The sequence below is a fragment of the Lycorma delicatula genome, chromosome 6 (genome assembly GCF_047948215.1).
Source record: "Lycorma delicatula isolate Av1 chromosome 6, ASM4794821v1, whole genome shotgun sequence".
Classification (NCBI taxonomy): domain Eukaryota; kingdom Metazoa; phylum Arthropoda; class Insecta; order Hemiptera; family Fulgoridae; genus Lycorma; species Lycorma delicatula.
Genome location: NC_134460.1, coordinates 7,355,555 through 7,371,325, shown reverse-complemented (window position 1 = coordinate 7,371,325; position 15,771 = coordinate 7,355,555). Strand labels below are relative to the sequence as shown.

At 28.4% G+C, this 15,771-nt stretch overlaps 1 protein-coding gene across 1 annotated transcript in view; it reads left to right on the top strand.

Annotated features, from left to right (window-relative positions):
- The window catches only part of LOC142326453 (uncharacterized), a 102,517-nt gene extending 87,665 nt beyond the window's left edge, over window positions 1–14,852 (top strand). Inside the window, exons 4-6 of the mRNA XM_075368982.1 lie at window positions 7,622–7,747; window positions 9,983–10,183; window positions 14,613–14,852. Coding sequence (XP_075225097.1) covers window positions 7,622–7,747; window positions 9,983–10,183; window positions 14,613–14,711 — 426 coding nt within the window. The 3' untranslated portion in view covers window positions 14,712–14,852. The remainder of the gene's footprint in view (window positions 1–7,621; window positions 7,748–9,982; window positions 10,184–14,612) is intronic.
- The last annotated feature ends 919 nt before the right edge of the window (window positions 14,853–15,771 follow it).

Below are 15,771 nucleotides of genomic sequence, written 5' to 3'. Positions count from 1 at the left end.
TTAATTATTAAACAGTCAAATGTCAGTAAGATGCGCTGTTATTAGTTATATTTTTCTGAACTGAAATTGTTTTCAGTGTTTAAAACCATATACAGCAGAAGATTTGCCTGTATGTTCCTGAGATTAGTATCTGGGGTTTTTTTTAAAGCGATTGCTACACTTTTTTTTCCATTTATACATTATATTTTATAAATAGTCGTATTTGTGTATGTTTATGTAAATATGATCACTTTCTTTGAAAGCAAGAATTGAAAACTTTAAAGATTACCCACAGATACAGTAAAATAAATAAAAACTGGTTTAATTAATTAAAAGTTTAATCAGCAAAAGAAAAAGTCAAGTGAATCAACTGCATCTGTATACTAACATAACTTGAACATTTTACTTGTATCACATTAAAGTCACACATATATATACTAGCAAGTCAGGGCTCCACCCCCTGGACCTCTGATGTGTTTGCATAATCCTCTTGGTTGTGAAAATAATACTGATAAATAACTTAAAGCCTGAAAATTTCTCTTTCTTCTAACACTTCCCTGGTTCTTGACATAGAAGTTCTGATGTGCTCCTGCTGTAGATGAACATATTTCTTTTGATTCCCCTTTCCTTTACCCTAGAATTTCCTATCTCTTGGGAAGGGACCAAGATAGAGAGCTGAAAATCAAATATACTTCAAAATGCATAGTCTATTATTTTTATGTGGAAAAATGAAATCAAAAATGGTGTTAGGTCGTCTTCCAAGAAGAAAATTCTCAAGTTCACCCCCAAGGAGGCCGGGGCTCAGTCTATGGCTTAAAAGCTTAACTGGGAAAACACAAATGTATCCTCAAAGGTCGATTGATTCTCATGTGATCCTGTTGCAAACGAACAGAACCGCAATAAACTTTCACATTTATGTATATGAGTATATAATTTCTAGAACCATCTTAATGTAATAAGTGTAATTGCAATTCATTTGAACTACTTTAAATTTATAAACGCATTGAAAAATGTCTTTATTAGACATACACAAATCAAATACAACTATTTGAATGATACTAAATGGATTTCTCAAAAATTAGTATTATTTCTAATTTGTAACATCATGGTGGAAACAAACTGCATTACAGTTCTAACAGTACATTTCATGTATCTGAATTGTATTAATTTTTTTTCTTTTATAATAGTATAACCTCATTTGCATATCAGAGAACTGGATGCTCAAGACTGAATTTGCTACATGATTGTATGTGGCTTTATAGAACCGCATAGTGTTAAGTCCAGGTTCAGTTATTGTTTGTTTGCCTTACTCATTCACATGGGGAGTTCACAAGTATTTGCATTCAGCTAATATAGTGATAATTCAACTAATTAATAAAAAAATAATTGATTCACTTTCATCAATGAGTGAAAATAAGTTCAATAGTTTATTATTGAAAATTCAAACATATAACTAATTATGTAGAAAAGCATTTTCCATACTACTAAAAAATTCCCTATAAGATAAATGTATTCTCTTTTAACTATAGAATACATATAACGTTTTAAATCTCTATTTAAAATATGATTTATTAATATGGTTGACTGTTATCCACTTATTACATAAGTCTTCTGATATCCAGTGGAGCTTTTTTGATTTAAGACTCACTGGCAACAAAAATATTACTATTATTAATAGTCATACCAACAATCAAAAATTGTATGCTATAATTATCAAAATTTTAGCTTTAAGTTTTGATATGCATAGCTCATTTAATACAGAAGCATTTTGAGGTTTCGGATATTTGTTTAATACAGTTTATCTTATTATTTTCAGCAATTTAAGTAAAAGTTTATTATTTACAAGTGTTATCTGGTTGTACATAATCTACTTTTATTTTTAAACTTATACATTTAAAATTGCTATAAATGTCATCATTTCATAGTAACAAAATTTCAGTTACCTAAATAATTACCATTATGTGATATATCATATATTAGTTACTGTGTACAGTTGAGGGAATTTCTGACTCGTACATATAATAAAGTTAAAGAAATAACCTCATGTGGAAAAAAGCAGATTTATTAATTATTATTTGGAAATTTTTTCTCTAATTTGAAGGATACTGCTCCTAAAAATGTGCTTTACATATTCAAAGCGTAGGTATTTTTTAATGCACTTTGCATAGTTTAGAAAGCACTGTGTTGTATAAATATTTATAAAACACCGTGCTTTCTAAAATATGGCAATTGCATAACTGTTTGGTAAAGTCCTTTAAGTCATTTCTCTATTATATTTCTGTTTTTAGTAAAAAAAGATACATGTTTTACCTATTGGTATGAATAATTATTGTAAACTAAAGTTAACTATCAGTTACTAAAATGCACTGAAAAAAAATAGGAATTTATTCATATTAAAAAAAAAATAAAAAAAGTTTAAATCCTAATCCAGCTGAACATGTTGTTTGTACCTGCTGAAAATTCAACTGATCCTCTAGGTAAAAAACTGAATTTGATTAGGTATATTTCTTTAGTCACTGAAATAGTAAATTAAATATAAATTAGGTCATGAGAAAAGAGCTTATTACAATCCAGTTTTCATTTTTAACAAATTAAATAACAATGCAAAAGATCGTCTGATCTATTTATTTAAAATTATATTAAGATTCCCTTTAACAAAAGTAGTATTATTCTGTAAATAAGTGTTTAGCAGAAATGATTACATGAATTAATTATTTCATCCTTTTCATTACCTAGGCTCTTAATTACTAATTTTCTGTAACAGGCTTCATTACAAGTTCACTGAAATTCATAATTATTAGAAAAAGTAAAGTTTTTTTTAAGCACAGTAAATGGTAACTTATATATATAATAATAATATTATATTATAGTAATTTATATATATATTTAGTTATTTATTTATTAATAAATACTATTAAAATAAGCAAAAATTAATTTTTTATTTCTGAAAATAAATTTACCCTCTTTGTACTATTTCTCTGACATGATTGCTTTTCCTGATGCCTGGTTAAACTTCATATATCCAATATTTTGAAGGTGAATCACATCATCTATAATTTTAGTATATTTTGGCTTGTCTTGTTGAACTGGATCAGGTAAATCATCATCCAAATCTTCTTCAGAATCTTCTGATGAACCTTGGTATTCTGTTTTATCTAAATCTGGCTGTTTTGAATCAATCTCGTTACTCTACCTCTCTCTTCCAAGGCTTTTATTAGAGCAAGATATGTGTTTCTCATTACATCCCCTATTGATTTTGAGGTCAATAATTAAGAATTTTTTCCTCTTTTTCAAAAGCTGTCAGAACTTTGCTTGAAGTCACATATTCTTTGTCTTGGGTTCCTTTTGCTCAACTTTATTTTTTCTGTTGTGCTCATTTCATTTTATTGAATATCTGTAAAAAATAGAAATATAAAATTAATAACCGATCAAGTAAAATTGTGATTCACTTTGGAACTTAATTATTGTTATTCATTATGTTTTTAACGAGTATAATTTGAAATTTGTTCCATATGTTAACCTACGAATGGACAAACATTAATTTCAAAATGAAACTGCAAGTGCATTTAAGCAGGGAAAATATTCCATTCTGAAGTTATGTAACATTGATTTGACATCCCCAGATGCTGCCCTCAGTGACAGATGTCCACTCTTACCGGTTTAGTGTAGTAGTTAAAGTATTAGGTTACAGAAAAACTAGTGTTGTAATCAATTCCTGGCAAAGATTAAATTTCTTTTCACCTCACATTTTATCATCGCATATCTTGTTAAATTCATGTGTAACATATCCCCAAGTACAACAAGCTAAAATAAAAAATGACATACTTACTGTTATCTTTATTTTGATTTTATTTGGCACTTGATAATCTATAATCCAGAAATAAGTAAATTGTTGAGCGGCATCGGTTCTTATTATGTTTCTCCAAAAACAGTATATTGTTTTCACAAATATCATGTATGGCAATAATCATCCTTGCAGACTACTTCAAGCTATACCTGTTTAGGCAATACAGCAAGAAAAAATGTTTCAGAAGTGTTTTTAAAGTAGGAAATAGTTCTGAAAGACGACAAGATTCTTATCAATGCTTTGTTTCCTATATTTCTGGAGCAAAGAAATTGTTAATCTAGAGTGGGAAATCAACATAGCTTGATAGGATTTATGAAATGTATCGATGTACCATAGTGAAATTTTATTTTGGCCCTGGAACCAGTAATTATGTTAAAAATATGGTATGGTGTATGGATAAATTTGTTAAGATTGATGAAATCATGCATGCAAAATGCAAAGATAAAACTTTGGACATTTTTTACACAAGTGAGTTTTCAGAAAAATCTGTCAGAGACTAAGTAAGCATTCATTTGAAAAGGACTTGACTGAAACATTAAGAGGGTAATTTAAATGATTAATCGAACCATGTTCCTTCCATAAAATGAATTCAAAATGCCTGGGTGCTTGCAAACTGTAGGTCGCCAGTTATGATAAAAAAATGGCCGGATCCAACTGATGGTACCCACAGTCAGCATAAAAAGCAAATATGGCGACCACACATAAAGAAATAAAAATTAAGGTACGCTTATATAGCACCTCAATAGTCTGGTTCAGGTAGAGCGGCAAGTGAAAACCAAGAATGCTTATCTGTTTGACACATTTGCCAAATTGCCACCACAATAAATAAGTAGACATATTTATTTAACAATATTAAAAATAATGAAAAAATTCATATTACGAGTTTAAGATTTTTCAATGGGATTGTTCAATCTATAAGAACCCACAGCATTATATTTATTTTGAAAGCTAATCTGTAACAATCTCTGGATGATCACCTTTCTCCACTAAAAATAATGAAAAGTTGACAAAATATTATTTAAGCATATGCTAATTTAGTTTTTACACGACTGCTCAAAATGGATTGTAATGTATTTAGGGTGTGTGAGTGTATATATTTATCAGGCTGAACTGATTTAGATGTATGACAGCGCATTAGAATTCTTATGTTACTGGAAGTGTCATAGGCTATATAAGTAAATAAATATATATATATATATATATATAAATTTAGGGGCTCTGGAATTCTGCATAACACTTTCGTTTAATGATCTGCTCTGGCCGGGCCATTTTTTTTTTTTGCAGTCGAGTTTTTTAACTTTTAACAGATATAAAACTTGTGTTATCTCTTAAAGGTGGATAATTTCGATAACGTCTTCTGTGAGTATATTTCCACACATTTAAGCAGTACCGGTAAGTCGGCTAAACATTTTTTTTATTCATTTCTTCTTTTTATTTTAAACTATTTAAAACGTTGTTTTATAATGTAATAATTTTTGTTATGTCTTCAATTCCCGAATTCCACACGTTTTCTCTAATCGTTCTCATACTAACACTTAGACACTATTCTTGTTGCCAACACACACTCTCTTAGGTCTGCCTAGGTTTGGTTTCCCCCTCTTTTCACTTACGCCATTTTTTCGGCAGAGTAGATCAGACTTTCACCATGTGCGATCGACTGTGACCTTTCTCTCTCATACTTCATGTTTTTAAATACGTTTGTCGTCTTCGTACTCTCATAAACGTTGTGGTATTTCTCCGTCGAAATATTCTGTAGTTCAACTCGTCAGTGTTTCGTGACTTCACCGATCTCTATGTTTTGTTTTGCCTCGTTTCTTTGTTAAGTTCAAATTCTGTATATTACGTCTCTCCGGAAAGTGTTTCAATCGCTACAAACTGCCGACTCTTCTCCAGCTGCTGATTTCTTTTTTCATCGATGCAGATTCTCTCCAAATTCGTTGCTACATATCTGAGGTGCTACGTAATTCAACTTCTAATCACAAATTGTTACCTCTGTTATTTTTTATTCGCCATCACAGACTACGCCAAGGAAAACTATGTATGTATATGTGCACTTTAATTTCACGAGTTCATTTTTTACCGATATTCGTGTGTTATTAAGGGATGTTCAAATCCTTCATTATTTATTATAGTAAACAGTTACGCTATTAGTAAAATTTGTGAAACATTCAGTAAATCGTACATTATGTTTTTCAAGTTGGGTTTAAAAACCCATTTATTCACTTAAGTGCACTCAGTACAGGCAGCCCAGGTGGCTTATATAAGGTTATGTTATTATGTCATGTGCAAACATATTTTATGTGCTTACTTATTACAATTTGTTTATATTTGTACTTGACTCTATCATTCAGTTTAATGTAATTCGTTAATCGCAGAGATTAATTATTATCTATTCATGAACTGAATTCATATTACTTCTCTTAGATTAATCTAAAGAAAATAACTCCTGATGTGAAGTTACGTTTTTGGACTTCTTTGTAATTTTATATTTTCAAGTAAGCTTGTTTACTAAAATAAACTCTATTTATATGTTCACTTTTTTCAATTTGATTATTGTAATTAACTCTTTTTTTATACTGAAATATAATCGTGGCCTTTTTTCTATACTAAACTAGAATTACATGCTTTAATTATTTAATGTTAAGTTTGATGATTGTTCATAATTCAGAAAAGGCCAGTGCCAATAATAAGATGTACTGTAGTTTATTTTTCTAAGTTAATGACATTTGTTCATTGCTAATTTTTCAATATTACAGCATATGTCAGTAATGCAAATAGTTTTCCAGTCATACTATGTTTATTGATGTCATGTTTTTCTAAGTATATAATTGTAAATAGGGTGTTTTATGTTCTCTTGTTTTCAGGCTTTGTTAAATTGTTGATTTTCAAAATGTGTATTTGAAAAATGCATATTCATCTATTTTCTCATTTAATATCATTATTCATATGTTGATTCAGCTGACATTTCTTATATAGAATTAAGTTATGTTTATTTCATAATTTCTTTTAATTTTTTAAGGTTATGATTTAACATAAGTTCAGTTGTTTTCTTTCTAATTAAAGTCCAATTTCTTTTGGCAAATACGAGCTGTGTGTTCTTTTATTTTTGTTAACTTTACCCAACAATAAATGCAAATGAATTGAAGAAAAGTCTGTTAAAAAACCCAGTAAAATAAAGATTGATAAAAACCTTCCCATTGAAGCAAAGATCGATTTGAATAGTGTTAAAATTTTCAAATAATGTATTTGTTTTTTTTTTAAATTGCCGAGTCTGAATTTAAAAAGTCCAGTTAGTTTGACGTCTGGAAATTTGGGGCCTCACTGTTTATCTTTTCATTACATATATATCATCCGCGTTTCATTTGGCCTTGGTGGTGTTGATTTTATGTTCTGTAGTTAAACAAATTGCAACCTACACATTAAGAAAATAAAACCTGTATACATTTTTAATAACTAGTTATATTATATTATAACTATTTATATTATAAGTAGTATTATATATACTAGTATATAACTAGTATTATAACTAGTTTAAAATTTATATAAAAATTAATTAAAACAACTTTTTTCTTTTTTTTTGGTCTATTTCTGTCTTAATTCTTGATTTTTGTATCATTTTTAGCAATTAGACTTAGATTTTTAATGGTATTTGTTACCAAAAATATCTATTTTAAATTGAATCTTATGATGTATATAATGGTATTATTAAGTTGCAGGTAGAATAAAAAAAATGATTTAATATTAGTTCGTTTTCATATTTTTTTTAAGGTTTTTCATTATCCTTTTTTTTTAAAGGAATCTGAGAACTTGTTGAATGATGACCTTTCATCACAACCTAATCTTAATATGAGAACCAATGAACAAATAAATGATTTATGCATGATGAAGATAGAAGAAGAGATGTGGTTTTATCCAGGTTATGTAAGTATTAATTACTGGATCATGTAATAAACATGATTTCTCTCTTGTTTATTTCATAAATATATGTATGTAATTTGTATATATGTATATTTTATTACTTTTACTGTTATAAAAAAAAATTGTTTTTATTTCTATTAGTTCTATTTAATTAATACTGACTTATGCTATGTGTAAATGATAAATTATCAGTGTGTGAGAGTAAATTTTTGTTTGAAAATTTGGTGATAACTAAATGTATGTATTATAATCTGTTGATACAATTCACATTTCAATAAGCTCCAGGTGATTTGTTTTTAATTGTTCCGGTTGTAAAATTTGAATATTTTACCAGGTAAGCAATTTAAAATGGACCTGACACAGAGAGAAACACACAACGCCAGCGGAAACAGTCTGGTTTGTGTGGGTTCCACCTAGTTGGTTACTATTTGCTATGTTTCTGAAAATATTCAGAAGTTATTATACTAGGTTGTTTGTAAGGGTTTGGCATTTGTTTTTGGTTTCTATCTTTGGGTATTTTATTTCAAATTTTTGGGAGTGGGTGGGTTTATTTTCATTGAACTACTCTATTGGCACAGGGACTGTCTATTAGTCAGTTTTTATTTATTGTTATTGGTTTTTGTTATCTTTAATAATTTGTGGTCTGTTAATTTTGAATTTGTTGAAATTTCATACATTTGTTTAATTTGAACAGCTGTCATATTGGCAACTGTTTGTGTTGATAGTTTTTATTTGTATTGTGTGTTTATTATTGTGCACCCACTTTGTTTAGCAAAAGATAATGACTGTTTGTATGTCTATTAGACTTTAATCTGAGATTTTACGTGAAAATTTTCTTACCTGAATTTTCATGTAGTCAATCCAACACGGGTTAAGTGGTGTGAATTTCTTGTACTTGTGGATTTACCCATTTAGTTCACTGTATAGTGGATTGTTGATCGAGGGTATGTCTGACACAGTTGACATTAAGAAACAGGGTAAGCCTAAGTGGGTTAAACCTGGTGAGGTGTTGCAGCTTGCTGGCTCTTCCTCCTCTTCTGGGGAGGATAAGTCGCAAGTTGAGCCATCGACCTGGGCTGGAAAGGTTAAGGTTTTGGTTCAAGAATCAGGGAAAACCGTTAGAAAGGCAGGTACCTTTGCTCCCTTTCAGACTTCATGAACGAAACTGCCCAATGATGCCATCTTTTCTCATCATAACAGATACTGACTTTCGGTATGTCTCATTAATTTTTTATTCCTGTGTGGTGTTTTCACTATACCAAATTTGACAATTGTGTCTTTAACTATCCCAAATGTATGAAAAGTTGCCTCATCTCTAAATAAAATATCATTATAATTAGGATTGTTTTCAGTATGATGATTGCCTCTGCTACAAGCTGATATTGGCAACGAACGTTTGGTTTAATGTGATGTATTTGTAACTTGTACACTTGCAAATGGAGGAATTTGCAGTCCATAACTAGACCACCTAATAGACTTACCTAGACTGGCAGTGAACTCATTGCTTACTTGATTCACAGTCTCTTGGAATTAAAAAAACCTTTTGATTTCCAGTTTGTGAAACCAAGCTTCCAGTCTCTCTTGAAGTCATATGTTTGGAATATGATGTCTTGGATGTAGGAGAATTGATATTTAATTCAGTTTGTACAAGCTGTTGAACATGCATAACTAATTGAAACTACTAACCAAAGCATGTATCTTGACAGTTGCATTGGAGTTGGCTTGTCTGCATTTGTGTATTCTGCTGAATCTGAGAGTATACTGAACAAATCTTGGGGATATATCCTGTCGTTTGAGCTTATGTTGTAAGAGATTTCAAGAACTGGTTTCCTGAATAGGGCCATTAGTTTTAGATACCTTCACCCCAGACATTGTGTATATAAAATGTGTGGGTTTGTAGATGTAATCAATATGAATGTAGAAGTAATAAATATATTGACCTGTTATAAATTTGCTAAATAATTAGTTTTGTTGGTTTTCTTAAAACATGCATTTCATAATAAAGCTTCACTCAAGATTATAAACATACTATAAAATAAGTAAAGTTCCTTATTATACTGAAGTTAACTCTGATTAATTAATATTCAATACCATGTTGATTATGAATATATGTTTAAATTATTCAATTTTTTATACATATTTTGTGGTTTTTTGAAAGATAACACTTATTAATGTTATTGTAATTAAAATAATTTTTTATTAATTTATAATTATAATAAAAAATAACTTAATTTACAGGTTGCTATGGACAAAGGAACCATCAAGGGAAGTACCAAGAATTTTATTACTTATAAGAGCATAAATAATTCGTTAAATGATGGAATTATAAATGAAAACTCCATTGAATGTAATTGTGCATACGGTGATGTAACGATAGAAAATTTAATAGAGAATATAAGTAGTGAAAACAAGTTGTTCGAGCAAAAAGGAAAAGAATTGGTTTGTGAATATTGCAATGAAAGATTCAGATGTAACTGTTATTTAAAGAGACACATTAACATTCATACTAAACAAAAAAAAAATAGTAACTTTTGTCAAAAGTCATTTAATTTTGAAAATGTTTTAAAGAGACATCTTAATAATATTAATACAACAGAGGAAAATTATGTTTGTAACTTCTGTCAAAAGTCATTTAATAGTAAATCCCGTTTAGTGAGATCTTAATATTCATAAAAAAGAGAAAAATTATATTTGTAAGTTTTGTCAAAAGTCATTTAATCGCAAAAGCTCTTTAAACAGACATATTAATATTCATTCAAAAGAGAAAAAATATATTTATAACTTTTGTCAGAAGTCTTTTCATCATAGTTTTACTTTAAAATTACATTTAAATATTCATACTAAGGAGAAAAATTATATTTGTACCTTTTGTCAAAAGTCATTTAATAATAAAAGCGCTTTAAACAAACATATTAATATTCATACAAAAGAGAAAAATTATATTTGTAACTTTTGTCAGAAGTCTTTTAATACTAAATACAATTTAGTGAGACATCTTAATATTCATACAAAAGAGAAAAATTAATTTATAACTTCTGTCAGAAGATGTTTAATCATTTTTCTAATTTAAAGCTGCGTATTAATTTACATCCCAAAAGGAAAAGTATGTATGTAAATTTTCCCAGAAGTCTTTTAATTGCAGTTGTGATTTTAAAACACATATTAATTTCCACTTAAAGAAAAAAAATAATATTTGTAACATTTATCAAAAATCTTTTGATCAGATTTATATTTTGGAAAGACATCTTAACAATATCCTTATTAGAGAATCATTATGACCTTTTAAGAAAATTGATTAAGGAAAAAAGTAATAGCATTCTTTAATATGTGTATAATTTAAAACTAGTATGACAAAATTTTTCTAATGTTTATAATTTAACGTTACATTTTTCTCATTTTTGTATATTACAACTTAAGGCGGGGAATTTCTATCTTGTTTGCCTCAAACGCAGATTTGTATATTACTGTAGTTTATAGTATATGATGAGTATGTTTATGAACATTTTAAGCCCTGAACCATGGCAGTCAGAAAATTTGGCGTAAAAAAGTTGTGTAAAGTTCTCAAGTGAGACTTTTGTCCAAATCACAAGTTTAAATGTGTTTTTCTTGAACATTTTTTTTTCAAGTTTATATTTAATTTTATATTAAATTTAATATTAACTTAATTTTTTTATATTAATTTAATATTATATTTAATTTTATATTAACTTCACATCATGTGTCTTATATTTGAGTAATGTTTTCAAATATTAAAACCAAACAAGCTTGAACAAACAATAATATTCAGATATAAATATTATTAAGAATATTTTTTTTTTGGATATGAAAAGCTTTTGTTCATTAAGACTAAAAAGTAAAAGATAAAAAAAAAAATTACAATAATATATTTGATTACATATAAAAAATTATTTTTTAAAAAAGCTTTTATTTAACTAATATTAATATTAACATTAATAAAAAAAGGCAAACAAATTAGACAACCCTCTAAAAAGTAAAAAATAAGAATTAAATCAAATTGAGAATTTTAAACAAAAAAATATAATATATTAACAAATATAAAAATGCACTGAAAAGTAAAAAATGAGTTATATAAATGTCTAATAAATAACCAATAAATAAATGTAATAATTATTAAATTTTAAAATGAAAAGTAATGAAAATATTTAGTTAAAATAAAAGCGTGCATAAACACTAAATAAAAATATCGTGCATAAAAATATCCCTACTGCTATGACCCATAATTGCTTGAGTCTACCAGGCAGACTAAATTGGTCCTGCCTTGTAACAGTTTTACTAGAATATCACTTTAAACTCTTAAAACATTTTATCAAAGATTTGTATATTTCATCAACGTAATACGTAACGAAGTAATATAATCTCATATTACTTCATTACACTCTAAGCATTTTATTGTTTATATATCAAAATGTTCTTTATAATTTTAACCTGTATTGCTTATGTAAATAAATTATTGGCAATAATGCTTGAATTAAAATTAATTTTAATAAAATTTTATGAAATTTAATTTAAAAATAAATTTGTCATAAAAATGTGTATATAATGTACATATATAAGTTTAAAATATATATCTACTTACTACTGTGTTGATAAAAATATAATCAACTTGCTCTGTTGATCACCTTACTGGTGTATGAGGTGTGTTCATAAAGTACGAGAATTTTTGTTTTTTGGAAAGAATTTTATTTATTTGTCTACAATAATGTTATCCCCTTCAAAATAATCCCCATTAGATATATACTTATTCCAGTGCTTTTTTCAATCCCCGAAACACTTCTGGAACCTGGAACTCAATCTTTGGAATAGTGTTTAGCTCTTTCAGCTATTTACTTTCAATCTCATCTATGCTTGTAAAACGATGGCCCTTTAAGGTTCTCTTTATCTTTGGAAATAGAAAAAAAGTCATACGGGGCCATGTCTGGCAAATATGGTGGCTGGGGTATCATTACAGTGTTGTTTTTGCTAAAAATTGATGAACAAACCATGAATTGTGAGCAGGCGCATTATTGTGGTGCAAAAGCCATGAATTGTTTCGCCACATCTGGGTGTTTTTTTCAGATTGCTTCATGCAAACGGCATTATGTAATACTCGTTGATTGTTTGAACTTGTGACAAGAACTCATCATGCACTATGCCGTTAAAATCGAAGAACACTGTGAGCATAACATTCACATTCGACCGTACTTGTCGAGCTTTTTTCGGTCTTGATCCAGAAAGCCTCCATTGGAATGATTGAGCCTTAGTTTTGACATGATATCTGTAAACCCATGTTTCATTACCTGTTGTGACACGTTTCAGTAGTTCTTCATTGTTGTTGACTTCATTTAGCAACTCCTGAGCAACTTCTATTCGCCATTGTTTTGGTTCAAAATTCAACAATTTTGGAACAAATTTCGCTGTCACGTTTCATACCCAAAACATCTGAAAAAATTTCATGGCATGAGCCAGTTGATATCCCAACATCATCAGCTACTTCTCTGATTGTGATTCGGTGATGATTCATAATCATTTCTTTTACTTTTTCCATGTTTTCATCGGTTGTTGATGTTCTGGGGCACCCAGGGCATTTGTCTTCTTCAAACGCTCTTCTTCAAAGAGCATTTTAAGTTGAAGGAAGGTCTCACGATCTTCTTGGAAATGCTTATACTACTCATAAACCCTTGCTTTACTCACAGCAGACTCACCAAAAGTAATATTTAATATTTTTAAAACATTGCTACATTTTAATCCATTCTAATAGCAAAATTTAACACAAATTCTCTGATCAATTATCTATAAAAATAAAAAATCTTTGATTGTACCAAAACATGTGTTATCCTTTTGACAGCTTACAACAGACTAAACATCCAGTATGGCTAAAAATTTACAGATACTTTTCAGACGTGTTTACTAATACAACAGTGAAAAAATGCAGAGAATCTGACTAATACATCCAGTGAAATTTCAAAATTCTCATTACTTTTTGAACACACTTTGTAAATTCCGGAAATTTATATCAGTTCTGTATAAATTATTATTAGTAATAATGAAGTGTAATTAATTGTTCAGAACATTCTAATTCAACTTATATAAATTCTAATAACACATTCTTATTCCAATTTGCATTCATTATTACAATGAATTCACATTCATTTTCTTTCAGAGTTATTCCAATCAACTTAACTTAAAATTGGAAATGAATCGCTGTGGTTGTCTTTAGTCCTTCAACTTTTCTATATTTTTTCCAATTTTGTACACTTTCATGAACTTTTTGTTGAGCTTAGTACAGTAATTGAAAAGATTTTATTGCTGCAGTGCAATTTTTTTTTATTTTAGTCTGTATAAGTCTTTCTCAGGATAGAAATAGAGGAAGTTGCAATTAAAATTTTGTCTATTTCATGTTTTTTGTGTTACTATCTCTTATTATTGTAATGAACATAGAAAAACTGATATCACTCTTATAAAGCAGTTTTTTTTTTTACTGCTAATAATAAATTGGTTATGGATAAAACTAAACTATTAACTCCTATTCACTTCTTTACATGTTTCTTTAGTCTGGCCTATATGACAGTCGCCTTCTACTGGGATGCTTGATCCCTTCAGATATCTACTGTAGAACAATTCTAACCCACTTGTGTTCCAAGTTATGTAACCCACCTAACTATTGACTTGCTAAAATAGCTTCATAAAAAATATGTTTGTATACATTTTCCTGCTGTTTATTTTTTATTGTATGATAAATGTGGTTTATAGAAAATGTTAGTAGGATAAAAAGGGAAAGGTTTTGATAAGTGAATTTTAAGTGTTTTAGAATTTAGAATTATATTTTTATGTACTTGTGTATGATTATTTTTTAAATCGTATGTTTTAGTTATTGAAGCTTTGGTCATCACTGAAAGGGATCCTGTTAAAGCTAAAAAGAAATTATTGGAAATACTTTACAGTTTTAAAAAAATTAATGAAATCATAGATTGTGCTGCTGAAACATCTGATTTAAATTTAAAGGAATTAGCTTGCAAAATGTTTGGTGAACTGAGCATTGAAGAACCTAATATTATACGTAATGTTGAGAGTGATATTACGCCTTGGTGTGATGAACTTCTTAAAGGAAATCCTGCATCTTATTCTGGTTTATTAGCTAAAGCTGCACAATTAATAAGAAATTCTGATGCCAGAGATCTATTAGAAACAGGTGATTGTATTTTTTTGTTATCTAGCTGTATTTTTTAACTTACATTAATATTGCTTATTTTTTCATTATTATTTATTTATATTTACACAATATAAATGTGTTGTTTCATTTTAAAAAAAAAATTTGTTAAATCTTGAGGGGCCAAACAGAATTATAATTTTTAGATTCTTTTCCCACTATGTGAGAGTGTCAGATTTTAAAAGACTCTTCCCTGGTTCTTTTTTTTATTTTATAAGGGATCTTTCTTATAATTGAGTCTGATTCTCTGACATGGAAAATGTAGAGAGGAAAATTTTCTTCAAGTATCTTCTGACTAGAACCAAAATGGCTTCATATGGTGATCCTGGGTTGAAAAAGAAAGAAATTTCTGACTTAACAAGAGTAGAGTAATCTGTAGGACTCAGTTTTATTTGTAAACTTTAGGTAGAATAAATTCTGTTTTTCCAAACAAGAAAAACAGCTTAAAATAACTCAAGATGCTTGTGATATTTGTGATAATGGAGTTAGCCAGGTGGTAAATTTGCTAATATATATAAGAAAATAACTCAAGAATTGAAATCCACCATCTCATAAGTGGTGCAACAAGGCCAGTGGATTCTGGCGATCTCAGATCACATGCAAAGAGAAATTGGAACCTCTTGAAAACACACAATAATTAAATTAATCAAAACACAAGAATTCTTTGAAACTTTAAACACAAACTCTCTTCTTAAAGTAGGAAAATTAAAATACTAACTAAAATTTTTTATGAAGAACAAATTCTAATTATAGCAATTTTGGAAACTGTATTTACAGATGAAAATACAATAGAATCAGAAAATTACAGCATTTTAAAAGG